Source organism: Anoplopoma fimbria, chromosome 12, assembly GCF_027596085.1.
Source record: "Anoplopoma fimbria isolate UVic2021 breed Golden Eagle Sablefish chromosome 12, Afim_UVic_2022, whole genome shotgun sequence".
Classification (NCBI taxonomy): Eukaryota; Metazoa; Chordata; class Actinopteri; order Perciformes; family Anoplopomatidae; genus Anoplopoma; species Anoplopoma fimbria.
This window is the reverse complement of record NC_072460.1, coordinates 11705322-11720005: the sequence shown is the minus strand read 5'-3', so window position 1 is coordinate 11720005 and position 14684 is coordinate 11705322. Positions and strand designations below refer to the sequence as shown.

The following is a 14684-nucleotide window of genomic DNA, read 5'->3' as shown; positions in this document are numbered from 1 at the left end:
GTGGTTTGTGTCTGGACTTGCATCTGTTTGGATAAAACATACAATCATAGTTGCATCGTCATGTCAGGTGGATATACCGGTGTGAAGCAGCTGCAGAGCTATATGTATTCACACGCAATGGAATAACAGATATGTGCAAACAAAATAACCGGTTCACAGTAACGGCAGCCTGATAAACGATGGGTGGGTTTAAAGGCGTGGTCTCCCGGTTCACCCGCCCACCTGCTCCCCCTGTCAGCTCACAGCACCCTGCATAAAGCACCACCCCCCTCTCCACCCACCTTAAAGCAGCTGCTCCAGTCGCCATAATCCACATTTGGTCTCTAAAAGTGATCCAAAAATGACAATGAAACTGGCCTACTGGGACATTCGCGGGGTGAGTGCAGCCGTCGTCTTTCTTAATGAAGTAGCGCGTTGTGTGCAGCTTCCGCCGGAGATCCAGCAGATCCCGATTTAAAACGACTCCTATCTAACTTGCCACTTAAACTGTTACACTCAAAGTGTGCTTTGTGAGCATACAGCAAGTGTTGCCGGAGCATCGTTCGGTTAAATGTAATGTAATCGATCAGTCCGCTGTTGCTCACAATGAGTGAACAGATCGCGTTTGCTAAGCTTCTCATTTATCAGCAGTAGCGATACTTCTGCGGCCCTCAGACAAGTAGAGCTGCTCTTCCTGGATGACCAGTTAAATCAAAGTTATTTTAAGTTAGGAACTGTTAATGGGAAATGTATTGTAAATAGTTTACCAATACACGTGCTCATGCGAGTAAGGTTGGATAACTTCTTGCAAGTGGTAATACAAAATGTAGCTATCTCTAACCGCTTAAACCATACAATGTGTTGTTTGTTCTGGTCATGTGTTTGTTGTAAGCAGGGGCGCCGAAAAGGGGGGGTAAAGGAGACGGATTCTAGGGGCCCATGATGGAGGGGGGCCCAGAGAGGCCCCTAATGATGATGAAATTATAATACAGAAAAAATAATGACACTAAGTTATTAACTAACATATAATCACACATGTTTTTTCTTTCACAAATATGGTAATGATAGTCAAAAATACCATTAAAATGCATAATTGTATGTAAAATAGCATCAAAAAATTTTGCCGCTGTGTTGGGGGCCCTGTAAAGATTCTTTTCATGGGGCCCAAAATCCCTAGCGGCGCCCCTGGTTGTAAGATACAACAAGATAATGCTTTATTAGTCCCGCAGCGGGGGAGTGTTAAATGGTGTGTTGATCTTTGAATCCTTGAACTTGATAGGCTGCATACCTTTTTTATTTTCTCTTTGACAAGACTGCAATCCTCAATGATTAAAGTTGATCGCACAACAAAGCAAAACTTTGTTGAGTCTGCACCAAATGTCTGCGCTTTTACCTGATAAACCGCTCATTTCAGATTTTTGACACACTATGAACATTAGTGAAACAATAATTGACGTACGTATTGATTGTCACCTACAGTGGATATAAAAAGTCTACACACCCCTGTTAAAATGCCATGTTTTTGTGATGTAAATAAATGAGACCAAGTTAAATCATGTCGGAACTTTTTCCACCATTAATGTGACCTATAACGTGAACAATTCAATTGAAAAACAAACTGAAATCTTTTAGGGGAAAAAAAAAAAAGTAAAATAATGTGGTTGCATAAGTGTGCACACCCTCTTATAACTGGGGATGTGGATGTGTTCAGAATTAACCAATCACATTCAAACTCATGTTAAATAGTAGTCAGTACACACCTGCCATCATTTAAAGTGACTCTGATTAATCCCAAATAAAGTTCAGCTGTTCTAGTAGGATTTTCCTGACATTTTCTTAGTTGCATCTTACAGCAAAAGCCATGGTCCGCAGAGAGCTTCCAAAGCATCAGAGGTACCTCATTGTTGAAAGGTATCAGTCAGGAGAAGGGTACAAAATAATTTCCAAGGCATTAGATATACCATGGAACACAGTGAAGACAGTCATCATCAAGTGGAGAAAATATGGCACAACAGTGACATTACCAAGAACTGGACGTCCCTCCAAAATTGATGAAAAGACGAGAAGAAAAGTGGTCAGGGAGGCTTCCAAGAGGCCTACAGCAACATTAAAGGAGCTGCAGGAATTTCTGGCAAGTACTGGCTGTGTACTACATCTGACAACAATCTCCCGTATTCTTCATATGTTTGGGCTATGGGGTAGGGTGGCAAGACGGAAGCCTTTTCTTACCAAGAAAAACATCCAAGCCCGGCTAAATTTTGCCAAGACTTACATGAAGTCTCCCAAAAGCATATGGGAAAATGTGCTATGGTCTGATGAAACCAAGGTTGAACTTTTTGGCCATAATTCCAAAAGGTATGTTTGGCGCAAAAACAACACTGCACATCACCCAAAGAACACCATACCCACAGTGAAGCATGGTGGGGCAGCATCATGCTTCGGGGCTGCTTTTCTTCAGCTGGAACCGGGGCCTTAGTCAGGGTGGAGGGAATTATGAACAGTTCCAAATACCAGTCAATTTTGGCACAAAACCTTCAGGCTTCCATTAGAAAGCTGAAGATGAAGAGGAATTTCACCTTTTCAGCACGACGACGACCCAAAGCATACATCCAAATCAACAAAAGCATGGCTTCACCAGAAGAAGATTAAAGTTTTGGAATGGCCCAGCCAGAGCCCAGACCTGAATCCAACTGAACATCTGTGGGGGATCTGCAGAGGGCTGTGAACAGGAGATGCCCTCGCAATCTGACAGATTTGGAGCTCTTTTGCAAAGAAGAGTGCAAAGAGAGATGTGCCATGCTAATAGACTCCAACCCAAAAAGACTGAGTGCTGTAATAAAATCAAAAGGTGCTTCAACAAAGTATTAGTTGAAGGGTGTTCATATTAATGCAACCAGGTTATTGTAAGTTTTTTATTTTTCCCCCTAAAGGATTTCAGTTTGTTTTTCAATTGAATTGTTCACGTTATAGGTCACATTAAAGGTGGAAAAAGTTCGGACATGATTTATCTTTGTCTCGTTTTTTTACATCACAAAAAACCTGGCATTTTAACAGGGGTGTGTAGACGTTTTATATCCACTGTATATATTTCTTTGGAATAACTACCTTTTAATCAATTCATGGCTAATAGATTATTCAATTAAGATGTTTGCACACACAACTGATGTTGATGCTGTTTTTCAATGACAATGTCAATTTATGTCATATGCTCACATCCATGTGTAAATCTCAGAGCTCAAATGTGTTCATATATATGTATAAGCTAAGAAATCGATCAACCCCTCATCTCTGGTTTTTGTACACTCGCACAGCTTGCTCAGCCTGCCCGTCTGCTGCTGGAGTACACTGGCTCTAAGTATGAGGACAAGCTTTACGTCTGTGGTGAAGGTAACCTAACAATTCAACAAACAGTTGTCATAACTTTAACCAAAATAGTGTCTTAAGTGTCCATACATCATACCTACTTAATCATCATAACCCACATTTCTCTCAAACATAGCTCCCAACTTTGACAAGAGCTGCTGGTTTGATGAAAAAAATAAACTTGGAATGGACTTTCCAAATGTAAGTGAGTTCAACTTGTGAATATAAATTAAAGTATAAAGCTACCAAATACAAAACACAAACTAATAATGGTATTTATAACATCTCCCCATAGCTGCCCTACTTGGTGGATGGAGACAGGAAGATAGTGCAGAGCAATGCTATCATGAGATACATTGCTCGTAAGCACAATTTGTGTAAGTGTTGTGTGTTTATTCCACATATTAATATTTAGTTTAATGTCAATTTCCATTCATATATTTAGATTGTGTCACAATGAACTTTGTTCTCCGTTTAAAAGAAGGAGCCACACAACTATACCCTTTTCAGGTGTAGCATCTCAGTCTTTATTCCCAGAGTTCCTCACTTAATCTGATTTTATCACAGGTGGAGAGACAGAGGATGAGAAAGTCCGTGTGGACCTCTTGGAGAACCAGTCGATGGACTTCAGAAACGGCTTCGTGATGTTGTGCTACACTGACTTTGTGAGTACTACATAACAAGTTGAACTACACTGAATGTGTCACTTTACCCCTCTATGTCTCCACTAATGCAAACATCACCTCTCTGAATTCAGGACAAGCAGAAGCCAGGGTACCTTGAGAAGCTGCCTGAGGTACTGAAGCAGTTCTCAGATTTCTTAGGGGACAGGAAGTGGTTTGCTGGTGACAAGGTATGTCAGAAAGCCATTAAACGTGTACTTCATGTGTTAGGTTGTGGCACAGTCATTTTAAAAGCTGCATTACTCAGATTTGTTTTAAGCAACAAGCCAAAAATGACAAGCTATGACATCAATTACATGCATTTGACATATTATGGCCTTATAAACTACATTAGCATTTACATTTGGAATTGTTTTGATGAATATAATTAAGTATTAAGCTGCTGTATAGTTATAAACCTTTGGAGCTGGGCAGGCAGCATATATATATTTGAGTGGACGATGTGAGACTGAACCAAGCAGTACATCTGTGGGGTGAAAAACCAAAAACGTGAGATTAAACAGATCATAAAGCTGAGGGAGAATTCAATTTTTTTCAATTCAGTTTATTTTGTATAGCCCAGAATCACAAATTACAAATTTGCCTCAGAGGGCTTTACAATCTGTACACATGTGACATCCTCTGTCCTTCCCTCACATCGGCACAGGAAAAACTCCCCTAAAAAAACCCTTTAACAGGGAGAAAAAAGGAAGAAACCTATGGGAGAACGACAGAGGAGGATCCTTCTCCCAGGATGGACAGAATGCAATAGATGTCATGTGTACAGAATGAACAGCATAACAGAGATACAACACATTCAATGTATATGACATAAATGATTCATATAATAAGAGTAGTAAGCAGAGTGACGAAGGAAAAAACAATTAAGACTACTTATAATAACAGCAGCAATTATTATAGTAGAATTATGAAATAGGGATAGTTATATTTAGAGAGAACTGCAGAGTTGGGTGATGTAAAGTGGAAGGGGCCGCTAATAGTGAAAAACACTCGAGTCATTTGACTGTTTGCTCAGATAAAACTATATTTGTGCAGTTATAAAGTCTCTGGTTTGAGTCTATTATTTTGCTTTCAACATGTTTGTAATTTATAACTTTTTTCTATAACAGATCACTTTTGTAGACTTTATCATGTACGAGCTGTTGGATCAGCACAGGATGTTTCATCCAACGTGCCTGGATGACTTCAAGAACCTCAAAGATCTTTTAGACCGCTTTGAGGTGAGAACACTCAAATTTTGTTTGTTTGTTACAAACTGCACATCCAACACTTACCACTGAAGGTTGCAGTCAGGAAATGGAAAGCCCTGCACTATAGCACCTTTTGTCTTTATCTGTGCAGCTGTGATATTCTCTGTATGATGTCTATAGGTAAATGTTGTATATGTGGAGGTGGCTTTGCAAAGTTATTTTTTAATGTCTTTGTATTTTATCATATAATCATAGGCTCTTGAGAAGATTGCTGCCTACATGAAGTCAGACAGATTCATGAAGACTCCTGTCAACAACAAGATGGCCAAGTGGGGAAATAAGAAAGAGTAAAAAGACTGACACCTTTTTAAAGGAAAATAACAATGTTCACAAGTGCAACTAAATCAGTAAATCGTAAATACAAGACTAGAGAAAATAAATAGTTTTAAGTAACTTTTATTAGCTGGTTGTGTAGGTTTCAAGTCCTGTAATCACATTTTACACTTTTCCCAACATATACATTCCTGTTATAAGAATAATTCAATTTTATTTGAATCAGAATTGTGTAAAAAGAACAAGTTTGAATTGATATTTAGACAAGTAAAACTTTAATCTGAGTAAAAGCACTTAATTTACGAATTACATTTGGATATTTTTTTGTTGGATTAAAGTGAATTTTGTTCTGATTATGTTTCTTTCATTTTGGGATTCAATTTCAACCACACCTTCTGTACAATACATGACATCTAAGCATCAATTAAAATAAAATATAAGGTAATTCAGGTAATTTTCAACCTGGACCCTATTTTCCCACATTTTGTCTACTGACTAATTGTGCAACAATTTTTAGAATTGGTCGAGTATTGAGGGAGAATACTGTAGACAGCAGCCTCTCACTTGCAACAATGTTAAAATATCAGAGCAAGCTGCCATCCACTAAAAGTGCTTGAATTGGCCATTGACAGATGTGTTGCCAGAAGACAACTACTAAGCTTTACTTGGTGTTTTTACCTAAATATTTGCAACGCCATGGCTGAATATATTAAGATAATTTTGACTAGTGGATGAGGTCTTTGAATTAGATGGCACATTATATGCTATATATAAGGAAGAGCTCCAACAAATTGAGGACAAGGAGAGATGGGCAACAGAACCAGCTGCCACAAAGATATGGAGACGGGTGGAGTTCCTGTCAATGCTGTGACCCTACAAGGCCCACAGAGGAAGAATGGTGTGAAGAGTGGGACCTTACTGTTGCTAGATATTCGAATTGCAGAACAAGGCTTCTACTTATGCAGGGCTTGGACACTGCCAGAACAAGAAAAGCAAAGGGAACATATTTTTTTTGTCGTCAAACACTTCTAACAACAATCTGAACATGTCAGTGGCAAAACCAGCACTTTTAGTGGACGTATCCTAACATTGACGCTGCACAAATGCTCTCACATTGCTCTCACATTGCTATTGTTTAGCAGCTGCCTGTTACTGTGTTATCCCTCAATACATGACAAATTTAAAAAAATGTCCCCATTAGTCACTTAAACACAAAACACGGGAAAATAGGTTATGGGTTAAAAATGACCTAAGTTACCCTAAAATGCAGCAGAAGTAAATGTACTGTATTTTTACCATATGTTAATTGGTTAAATGTAAATATTAAAGAAGAAAAATGGTGTTCAATTGAGCAAATCTATAGTTGCATATTTTGGTTTAATCATTTAGGCAGACTGCAAAATTTACTTGAAATAACTATAAGTACATTATGAGTAAAATATATTGCAGTAATAATTAATTTGAGTAACTTACAATTATTGCTGGTGATAAATTATACAAGATATACAAGTTTCATTCAGTAAAAGCACTTTCCTTTAAATAACAAATGCCGAAAGCAAAGCATCTATGACTATAGAATTAATTAGACACTATAATTACGGATGTTGATCTGTGGATGAAAAGCCAGGAGAAAACAAACTAAAGTGAGGTGGGTCTTTAGTAGCGTCCGTTGTACAGGCCTGATGGTTCACTGGCGAGCTGTAGGGAACAGGATCAAACATTACTGATGTGCTGCAGCTGGATGTTAGAGTGTGCGTATCACGTGACACATTACTTACCGCAATGGCTGATTTAATGGCCTGCAGCTGGAAGAAGACTTTGCCTCCTTCCTCGGGACAAACTGTCCTAATCTCATCCTTGGTCATCCCCAGAAGCAGTGTACCATTCAGCACCCCGAGGCTGGTTGCAGTGCTGCAGATGAAAAGACAGAGAATATCTGACTTCAGCATGCCATTCAAGTCTTATTTAAAGTAAAAACGTGTTTAGCTCACAGCCGGTCTGTGCATTATTACACTCACATTTTGGAGAAACCTTTGTACTCCAACCAGGCTTTGACGTCTGCAGGTGTGGAGGCCATGTCCAGAGTAACAGGACTGCGAGTGTCCCGCTGTTCAGAAAGGAGAGAATAAAGGGAGGGAATAAAGTCACGTGTGAAATTTTAAGTTACTCAACGGAGCTACTTGTGTAACTTGGCTCACCGGTAGATCTTCCATGGGCCCGTCGCTGTTCATGGTCTCCAGAACATTCTGAGGAACGTGGCCTTCTTCGTTGCGGGCATTGCGAACAAGCCACCATTGCTTGGATTTCTGAACCACCTGTGAAAAACCCAAAGAACCAAACTTCTCAAGCTCCTAAATGTTGATACTGGCAGTAATGATTGTGACTGCTGTAAATAGACAAACATTTTTATCAAAATTTTAATGAAAACAAGGCTGTATCCAGACAACTGGAGTATTGAAGTACAATATGTGAAATTTAGCAACTGCTTGCGTTGGGCAGTGATGGAATGTAATTAATACCTTCTTGTCCAGTGAAAACAAAAGAATAATTAGATTTTTTCTGATAAACTGAAGAATAGAGTGTTCCATTATTTCTTAAGCTAAATAAACTATAAAAACGTTCCCGGAATGTCACAAAGCTGAAAACAGATTTGTTTTTCTGATCTCATGAAAAGTTTACTTTTTAAGCAATACATGGTTTTCACATGAAAGCAACACTGCAAACACAAGTTGATCTTATAGAATATGATGCATTACTGTAGATTAAACTACCCAACAGTTAATAAAGTAGTTTACATTAGCACATTCTTAAACAACTTGAGATACACATTAATGCAGCAGCAATATTAATCCATTTAATTATATCATATATAAGAGTAAAACACTGACAGAACATTTTCCTGCAGTATGAGTATATTTACTTTTGATACATAAAGGTTATTTTGCTCATAATACTTTTACTTCGGTAAGGTTTTGAAAGTAAGACATTTACTTGTAGTGGAGTATTTTCACAGTGTGGTATTAGTACGCAGTAGGCCGCGACCCGGCCCCGGATAAGTGGAGAAAGATGGATGGATGGATGGTATTATTACTTTTCTGAAATAAATGCTTTTAATTCTTTTTCCACCATCGGCGGTCTGTGTGTCTACATCTGTTGTATATTTTTATTTCCTCTGGAGACGAAAAGCCTATTTTAGATTTCTGAAATTTGTTATTAATTTCACCCTGCCCAAGAGGAAGCAAACCTGATTCCTGATGGTGGCAGATCAATTTTAAGGCCCTTACAGTAAACTGCTCCAAACATGCTTGATATAAAAAATGTTTTACTTTCCAATGTTCACTATGATTTTAATCTACAACTACAAGCAATCATTGCACTGGGTTGGACAACACAAGCATAAAACTTGTATATCTGAGTTAAAAAGGTTGTTGTGCCATATTTTTCATCTCACCTGAACAACATCACCCTTCATAAGGCTCAACTCTTGGTTGTTCCTGGCCACGAAGTCGTAAATGACTCGCATGTACAGGGGTGGCTCACGGGGGCCTCCTGAGAAGCGCTGGCTGCTGCTCCGGCTCATTGGACCGTTCTGAAACGGGAGTGGGGACGGCATGCGTGAGAGGGACGGCACACGTGAGGGGGACGGCACACGTGAGGGGGCGGGCGGCTGCCAGCCATCGTAGAACTCTGGGATGTAAAGTGGGACATCATCGTCTGGCCATCTAGATCTACGAGGTGACAGGAGGGGAGGAAACTGTCAGTCAAGTTACAACAACGAAGGAAGGATGTAATGCTGAAGTGAACTCTTAACTTGACTTCATGCAACATTGCTATTAATGAGCTTTTCAGACATCTCTGGATGATAGCTTTGAGATAATTCAAGCATAAGAAATTTACCCAACAAAAAAACACAGTAAGAAGTGAGGTCCTGGCATGTGATTTAAGGGGTTTGGATCAGAAAATATTTTGGCACCACTTTAAAATGATGCACCCTTTATGGAGAGTTTATAACATTAGATTAAAGGAGTTTTGACATTTTTGGACTTGCCAAGAGTCAGATAAGATTGGTACCACTCATGTCTGCACGGTAAACATGAATGTGGTTCCAGCACAGTTTAGCTTTGCACAAGCACTAGAAACAGGTAAACAGATGGCTAGCACAAAGTTGAAAAAATTATATTTATTTGTTTATCCTCTCTAAAATGCAGCTATGTATGCTAAAACGGCTTAGGTGGTCAAACAGTCCATTGGAGTGGTGTTCCTGAAGAACAGCTGATATAAAAAGACAACGCAAGTGCCATGCTGGAGGGAAGTTAAACCAGAGGGATTTTCACAACCCGGCAACTTGTTCTTATTAATGGTTTAAAACTGATCATTAAAGCATTAGTAAATTAAACACATATATCCCTTCACTGTAATTCCTTTAACTAAACTTAAAACTGAATTTAGCAGTAGTTTTAATTTATTCCTGTCTTTCATTTTTTCCATAGCACATGAATGAAGCATTAACTTTGACCTATATTTACATAACTGCATATACACACACACCACGCCCAGGTTGGGGCGTGTCAAGGCAGGTGACTCTTACAATCAGAGGGCTATATATGAGGAGGTAAAAAGCTGTGTTCGAGGGTTGTAAAGGCCTCTCTACCTGGGGAGGTTCCAGCTGTCTCCAAGAGACCTCCACAGGCTGTCTTCCTCTGGGTCGACGACCTTACTCAGCAGCCGCAGGGCCGCCTCCGTCAGCAGCGGTGAGAGAACAGTGGGAGGAAGGTCTGCAGGATACTGAGGCAGTATCTGTGGGAAAATGAAGAAAGTAAGTATCAACTGTTGTGCCTTGAAAGTAGAATACGTTCAGAAGAGCTTACCGAGCCTAAACTAGTGAAGAAGATGTGGACATAGTCAGGAGCAGTAGGGCTGGTTAGTGTCCCGTCCAGCTGGCCCTGTAATACAAAGAGCTTTTCAATCACACTCCACTGCTTTCTGCTGCAAATACACTCAAGTCAACACATTGGAGCGTTCACAAAAACTATTTCCAAAACCACTCTGGTGAATTTATAATCTGTGGAGACGTTTAAAGAGGGATTTACCAGCAGATTGAATCCATACTTGACTTTCTGCAGATAGTAGATATATTCCTCCCAGGGTGGCAGACTGGGAGTGGGTGCTTAAAGAGAGGGGAAAAAAAACATATAAGACACAAACATCTGTGCTATCTGCTTATCAGGACCCATAGGAGGTCACTTCTCCAGTAATTACTCCCATAACAAGATGTGCCCTAGATTACCAGTTTTCTTAGATTTTTTTTTCTTAAATGCTTTTTTTTTCTTCTTGTCCTCTTGAGGTAAAGAGGGGGTATTTTCTGCAGCGGACACTTTGCCCATGAAGATCTCCAAATCATTTATAACGTGGTTTAAAATGTCCTGTGAAAAGGAGCACACACATGACAAAAATCATTCTACAGCGTATAGGAGCTTTCTAAAAATATGTCATGTGGGAGCATGTTTTTCTTTGATCATTTATCAGTGATATCATCCACTACAAATAACTTAAGACTGGCAGTACTGACTCTGTTCCTCTCTGTGTCCGTTTGCACAGCGACCTCTGGTCTGCTCTGTAATTCATGAAGATCAGGACTGTACATTGTTGCCTCTTGTGGTGCGTCAAAACGTGGAGGCAGCATATTTCCTACAAGACAGCAATATGAATTGTTTGAAGACAGATATCAATATTGACACAGGCCAAAACATTCTGGATACTTTATTTCTGAATCCATCTTGTTTGCGCAGAACACATCCATTAACCTGAGTTTCTCTTCCATGAAGAAAATATTTTTTAAAATATATGCTTTCAGTGCATGCAATCATGCTGTACCTGGTTCTCTGTTCCTCCATTGAAGGGGCGGGTGGTCCGGTGGTGGTGGGGTCCTCTCTTGCTGCACAGAATGAGGCCCAGCTTGCCGGAAATTTCCTGGCATTTGTTGCCCGATTATATTTTCAAGATCAGTCCTGAGAACATCAACGACAGACAGCTGTTAATGGATTATTTACCGTTCAATTTTTTTCTCATGAATGTGATTTCATCTCCCTTTAGACAGTATTCATGTGATGTGATGTTGTACCTGATGTCAGACTGGTCTCTGCGTGGTTCCACAACCTCACCTCCTTTTTGGACCACCTTATCCAGATCACTCTTGACGAGCCCCGCCTGGTGACACCAACAAAAAACATTATTATGAAATAGTGATACTGGTTTCAGAAAATGGCCTTGATTTGAGAGAGTGCACACTACAACATGACTACCACATCCTCCCTTCTCTGGATGCTTTCAGGAGGTCAATTTTAGGGTGAACTGTGACTCACCCCAGTCTCCTCACACTGGAACATGAAGACCTGGGGGATGCGTTTGTTGCGTTCTTGAACAGTCACTATCAGCAGAGAGTTGTAGGCGCAGCTATCCAGCACAGCTTTGGTTTTCAAGATGGAGCTCAAAGGCAGTGACTCCAGCTCTGCCTTCAGAATCAGATTGAACAGGACAAACATTATAACAACAGAATTACACAGTTAATAATCAATATTGAAAGTATTAATACAAAGAAAAAAGTGGAGAAAAATGGTCACGATTCTGTTTTCTCGTTCTTTCTTTTTATTTTCTAATAAATCTAAATGTCAAACACTGAACATCTTTTTCTGTCTTGACCACGGACAACGATGGAAATAAGTCTAGGAATGTATGCTTCTATCTGCAACAAAGTCTGATATGTTCTATTTTTTTAACATATTTGAATGTTGTTGATTCGCCAAAAAACAAATGCTTGTAGATTTACTTCATACTCAATGACAAATGAACAAATACTAAATATACTAAAAAATATATAGTTTTGTCAGCAGCATTTCTTCTATCTTTTAAGATTTTTCATTCTCTTTCTTCCTTCTACACACTAAACCCTAACTTAACTTTACTAAGCATCGAATTGTATATATAAACAGCAGAACACAGGATAAATATTGTAATGTCCACATACGTTTGACCATGTGCCGTACATGTTAGAAATGTTCTGACGCGTGTGACTACCAACCTTGGTTTCAATGTCACTGAGCACTAGATATCCCCTCTGAACCTCCATGATCATCTCCTGAGGCCACAGACGACCTTTGGCATCCAGCCTCTTGAGCTTGGCCAAACAGTCGTCCACGTTCTTCACCTCCTGGCCGTCCAGCTCACAGGTGAACAGGTGCTGTGGAGTCATGTGGAGAAGTCATGGATTAGGACAGCTATGGGTTTTACTATGTCTCCATGCTGGTCGATATTTTCACACTGATTCACCTCCACTCTGACGTTAAAGTTGTCAGGATGTTTGTTCAGCGTCTCGGAGTACTCCTTTCTCTGCACTGATGTAAAGACAATGGGTTAAAAATATGTTTGACACATTTTGTTCTCACAAAAAATGAAATATAGCTAGATGAGATGGTTGTTTATGCCTGAGCATACTGTATATAGATTTTCCACTCGGTCTGGACATGTTGTTTGTCTGCAGTGGAGCACCCTTGAGGTCATCTTGTTGGAAAGCTCGCCTCTGCTGAGGGAGGTCCTCCGGTGAGAAACCCCTGAGTATAACAAAAGCACGATGATTTGAAAGATAAACCAGCTTACCACAACATTGTGGTGTTTTATCATGAAAGGGTGTGAGCAGGGGTTTATAGTGCTGTAAATAATGTAATTAGTGCTCAAAGACTTAACCAAATTAGTTCCAGTGGCTGGGGAACCTGAAAGTGAAATTAAATGTACTAACCTCGGGGCATACGAGAACGGTCCGCTGTTTCCAAACATTTTTAACCTAGGTCCGTCTTTTTTGGAAGAGTTAATACTTCAAATTGACAAGAATCCCTTGGAGTCCCTCCACCCTGTAAAGAAAGATGTTCTGCCAAAACTAAACCTGTTTCAAGTGAAGCAAGGACAGATGGTTACATAGACCCACTCACATAACATACAAAGGGTTTGTTTACCTGGTGGGGATATTTACCGATTTGACAGCTTAAAGCAAGACTATAGCACATTTTAAGGACAAAATATCACATTCTTTTTACAAGTAAAAAGTTGAATTCAAGCAATAAATGACACCTTTTCTCAGTTAAGCACTCTCACCCTATATTGTATATTGTGGTGGCTGATGTCAGCTAGAAGAACCCTTTTTGTTTACACTACATATTAGTATTTAGCCTTATATCGTGATTGCTAGTGTCTGCAGTACAGCAAAAGTTACATAGCTTTGAAAATAAATACCCTAATTTAAAAATAAGTAAACAGAATCAGTGAGGCACAAAGAGCGAAATTCCCAGTCACTAAACCGTTAGTAATTCATGGTTAAAATGAGCAAAGATTCAGTAATTATTAATCTGTGCCTTGAAGACTTCACATGGCGACTGGACAAATGTAAATGGTAGAGCAATAAAGGGAATTTTGAGGCCAAGACAAAGAGGCTGTTAACACCTGCTCCAATTTAGAAATACAAGTAAACTCCTTACAACACAGTGTTTAAATCAATAGTGACATAGCCTCTGGATTAAATGTAGGCTGCAAGATGAGTTTCCTTTCAACGCCACACACTTTCTACAAGAGCAAACACATTTCTATTTCTAAACGAGAGGTTATGCCACAAACGCTCAATATTGATTTAACCTCCTTTCATTACAACTTCTAGTAAGCTTTACGTGATGTAGTCATTACCTGTCAGCGTAAGATCTGCTCTGGTGTCATCTTTCCCTTCTTCTAAATTGTTTTTCTACCAAGCAGCAAGCATCCACTCCTCACACAGACTACAGAGGAAATTTATTTGACTTCCTGCTTGAAGTCACCAGGATCAAAGTGCATCGATCTGATGGGAGTGACGGATCATGAGGCTTGGCCCAGTTTGTCATTTGAGGATAAGTATTTGAGGTATGGTGAGAGGCAACGTATCTGTGGCGCATTATGAGTCCAAAGGTTTAGGAAAAGCTTCACAGTATCTCCTTCAAAGCGATCAAAGGTCTTAAGTGCTCTAGAAAATGCCCTTATGCAAGTATCCAGCTGAAGCATAATCTTTCATGGCAATAAAAATGGTGACAGTAAATATATTCCACAATCACAAATAACGTCA

At 39.5% G+C, this 14684-nt stretch overlaps 2 protein-coding genes across 2 annotated transcripts; one reads left to right on the top strand and one right to left on the bottom strand.

The window, feature by feature from the left end:
* Positions 1–266: 266 nt before the first annotated feature.
* Positions 267–5901, top strand: LOC129099543 (glutathione S-transferase Mu 4-like). Its single transcript, XM_054608804.1, has 8 exons — positions 267–376; positions 3291–3366; positions 3479–3543; positions 3638–3719; positions 3910–4007; positions 4100–4195; positions 5135–5245; positions 5471–5901. The coding sequence occupies exons 1-8, from the start codon at positions 341–343 to the stop codon at positions 5564–5566; spliced, it is 660 nt and encodes a 219-aa protein (XP_054464779.1). The 5' UTR covers positions 267–340; the 3' UTR covers positions 5567–5901.
* A 619-nt stretch (positions 5902–6520) lies between these two features.
* Positions 6521–14362, bottom strand: eps8l3b (EPS8-like 3b). The gene is made up of 18 exons (XM_054608803.1): positions 14276–14362; positions 13341–13484; positions 13040–13155; positions 12875–12939; positions 12627–12785; positions 11911–12060; positions 11670–11755; positions 11423–11556; positions 11118–11236; positions 10836–10971; positions 10639–10715; positions 10417–10491; positions 10200–10345; positions 9000–9276; positions 7747–7863; positions 7567–7655; positions 7327–7459; positions 6521–7246 (listed from the first exon to the last, which is right to left on the bottom strand). Exons 2-18 carry the CDS (start codon positions 13376–13378, stop codon positions 7205–7207), a joined length of 1959 nt encoding a protein of 652 aa, XP_054464778.1. The 5' UTR covers positions 13379–13484; positions 14276–14362; the 3' UTR covers positions 6521–7204.
* Between the last annotated feature and the right edge of the window lie 322 nt (positions 14363–14684).

What these genes read in the sequence shown, in the direction of transcription:
- LOC129099543 (XM_054608804.1), top strand. Translation starts at nt 341, where the DNA reads ATGACAATGAAACTGGCCTACTGGGACATTCGCGGG. An exon ending in GCTTTACGTCTGTGGTGAAG is followed by an intron (nt 3,367 to 3,478) that starts GTAACCTAACAA and finishes TCTCAAACATAG; the next exon opens with CTCCCAACTTTGACAAGAGC. An exon ending in TTGGAATGGACTTTCCAAAT is followed by an intron (nt 3,544 to 3,637) that starts GTAAGTGAGTTC and finishes ATCTCCCCATAG; the next exon opens with CTGCCCTACTTGGTGGATGG.
- eps8l3b (XM_054608803.1), bottom strand. Translation starts at nt 13,378, where the DNA reads ATGTTTGGAAACAGCGGACCGTTCTCGTATGCCCCGAG. An exon ending in ATGGAGGAACAGAGAACCAG is followed by an intron (nt 11,237 to 11,422) that starts GTACAGCATGAT and finishes GCTGTCTTGTAG; the next exon opens with GAAATATGCTGCCTCCACGT. An exon ending in TGAAGGGTGATGTTGTTCAG is followed by an intron (nt 7,864 to 8,999) that starts GTGAGATGAAAA and finishes GGTTTTTCACAG; the next exon opens with GTGGTTCAGAAATCCAAGCA.